The 2,600-nt window shown below is 41.1% G+C and overlaps 1 protein-coding gene across 2 annotated transcripts in view; it reads left to right on the top strand.

Moving 5' to 3' along the window:
- The window catches only part of jkamp (jnk1/mapk8 associated membrane protein), a 5,744-nt gene that overhangs the window by 1,927 nt on the left and 1,217 nt on the right, over window positions 1–2,600 (top strand). For both annotated transcript variants that reach the window (XM_035674492.1, XM_035674493.1), the window contains exon 4: window positions 1,797–2,003. In XM_035674492.1, the coding sequence (XP_035530385.1) occupies window positions 1,797–2,003 (207 nt within the window). The remainder of the gene's footprint in view (window positions 1–1,796; window positions 2,004–2,600) is intronic.

A 2,600-nucleotide genomic window follows, 5' to 3' on the forward strand; every position in this document is an offset into this window, starting at 1 on the left:
ATTAAAAATGTATTAAAACTTTTTAAAAAAACAGCAAAAATAACTTAGCTTATAAAAATCACAAAGTAGTGCAACTGCAAATACAATCTGATAAATTAAGGAACAAGACAAATAAAAGTTCACTGAAAATGAAATCCAATCAGTGACGACTGATGGAAAAAATATGTGAGCGCTGCTTCTGCATCCTTGGTAAATTGCTGCTCCGCGTCAGACTTTTTAAAACCAAACCAGTTCCAGATAACGGAGCTGGAGCCCCGTTTAGGAACGAGCTCCTCGCTGCCCGGCGTATCTGCTCCGCCTTCCGCCATTGTTGTCAATATTCCACACGTGTTGGGCTGCGAGTGTGTCGCGCACTTACATACGTCATCAATGGGAATTTATCGTTTTTATCGTGGGATGACATATTCTTACCGTGGGGAATGTTTTTGACGATATATCGTAAACGATAACATATCGCCCATCCCTAGTATTAACATTGGTGATCTGATCACACGTGGACAGCTGTAAGCACAGCAGTTCACGTCTGGCATTAAAATGCATCTCCACATGAGTCACCAGTCATTACTTGTGATCAGATCTCACTTCTCCGCTCTATATGCCAAACAAAAATAATCAGATCTGAGCAATACATCAGAATTGAGTGTTAAGGTTTGCAGTGTGAATGTAGCCTAAACGCCTGTGTCAGCCTGATCTCTCATGTGTTACGTGCACTGTCAGCAGCCCTGCAGAAAATACTTCTTGAACTGAAACTGAACTATATTAGCAGGGCGATCGCTGTAGCTTTCTCTGACTGTGTAGAATTCTGATGCTTTCACATCCGCTCGGAGGAGAGACAGATGTAGAGATCTGACACGACCACACTCAACACACCACTGCAGGTGCAACAAAAGCCCCTGCGAACCAGTAAGAGTCATTAATAACTGTAATCTGGGCAAAAGATGTAGAACCGAATGAAATCAACAGTCAGCAGAATACAGACTATTAGAATTCAGCTAAACCACCAAAGCAGAGAGACACTCCCTCCAGACAGCAACAAGACTAAAAGATTACAGAGGGTTTGTTATTTTATACTTTATTGGGTGAATTAAAAAACCCATTAAGGAACAGCTTGCAGATGCAGGCATTTTCCCTGATGCAGTGCAGAGCTATTTGTTGTAGCATTGGATTGATTGTAATAACTTTAATGTACTTGAAATGTGCCCTGCGCACTGTATGATCTGTATACTCGGTAATAATGTTGGGTCAGGTCGGTGGCTAAAACAACTTGATTGGGGCTAGTAATACATTAATGTATAACCTTTGCCTAATTTAAGGAAAACCCAAATAATTAAGAATTTACAGTTTCACAAAGTTGATAAAGTTTCTCACTCAGCAACTCTCCAAATGTTTTTTAAGGGAGTCGGGGGATATTGGGATTACTAGTTGAATGGTGAAATAAGTTGGAATATGCAGTATTCACAAACATCTGCTGCTTACACGGCAGGAAACAGAACAACAACAGCAAACATATAATTGTACTAATATTACAGTGACGCAACTGGAAATCAGACAGTGTGTTTGAGTGTACCTGTACTTTGATGTCAGGTCCAACAGGGTCCGTGTCTGACCTTACTGCTGCTCTACAACATCCTGCCAACTCTGAATGTGCTTTATTTTTGGCATTGGTGTTGTTTATTTTCCGCTGTAATGTTTTATATTTGAGATGTGTTGCTTTGTGGTCAGTGTGTTTGGATGGGACATGATGCAGAAATTCAGTTCTTGTGTATCTGCTGTCTGATCTGGTGTTGTGTGTTCAGCTCCAGCGCTCTGTTGCAGCACATCACAGCCATGTTGGAGTGCAGTGTGTCAGCTGTGGTCACCCTGCTGGTCACAGAGCCGGTGGGAAAGCTCAGCATCCTTTCCTGCCGAGTCCAGATGCTGTCGGACTGGTACACCATGCTGTACAACCCCAGTCCAGACTATGTCAACACGTTACACTGCACCCAGGAGGCTGTCTACCCGCTGTGAGTACAGACAGCAGCATTTAAAATCCTCGCTGATATGATACATATGACACGATATCTGACATATGACACGTCCAAGCACTGTTCATTCAAAAATTGGGGAACTGTGCTCATACTAGGGGGTGTAAGAACATATAGATATACTTCTGTATTGCACTACTGTTTTGTGATACTGTATCGATCGACTCAAAAACACAGTTTACATACAGAGATTTGTGGCAGTGGTTCAATTTGTGTTGTGTGTGTTTTTCCTAAATCCTGGAGAACCAGGCCAGGATATCTCTTCAGAACTACAATATTTCATTACTTGTCACACATTTTACCTTTGTCAAAAAATTGCAGGTTCTCTGATGTATCACATGGCCATATTGTGATTTCAATGTTATTGAATACGTTCCAGGAACTGTGATAAATACAGTTTTGCACAGTTTATACCTCAGACATAAAATAAGGATTCTATAATTGCATAAAGAAAATGGAAGAGAAAATGTATTTTGTAGATTTTTGTCCTTGAGCAAGACACTGAACCCCAAATTGCTCCTGATGCTGGGCATCAGTGTACGAGTGTATGTGAATGATTAGTTTCTGTTCTGGTGA

The sequence above is a fragment of the Morone saxatilis genome, unplaced genomic scaffold (assembly GCF_004916995.1).
Source record: "Morone saxatilis isolate NCDOM2014 unplaced genomic scaffold, NCSU_SB_2.0 Contig3, whole genome shotgun sequence".
Lineage (NCBI taxonomy): Eukaryota > Metazoa > Chordata > Actinopteri > Moronidae > Morone > Morone saxatilis.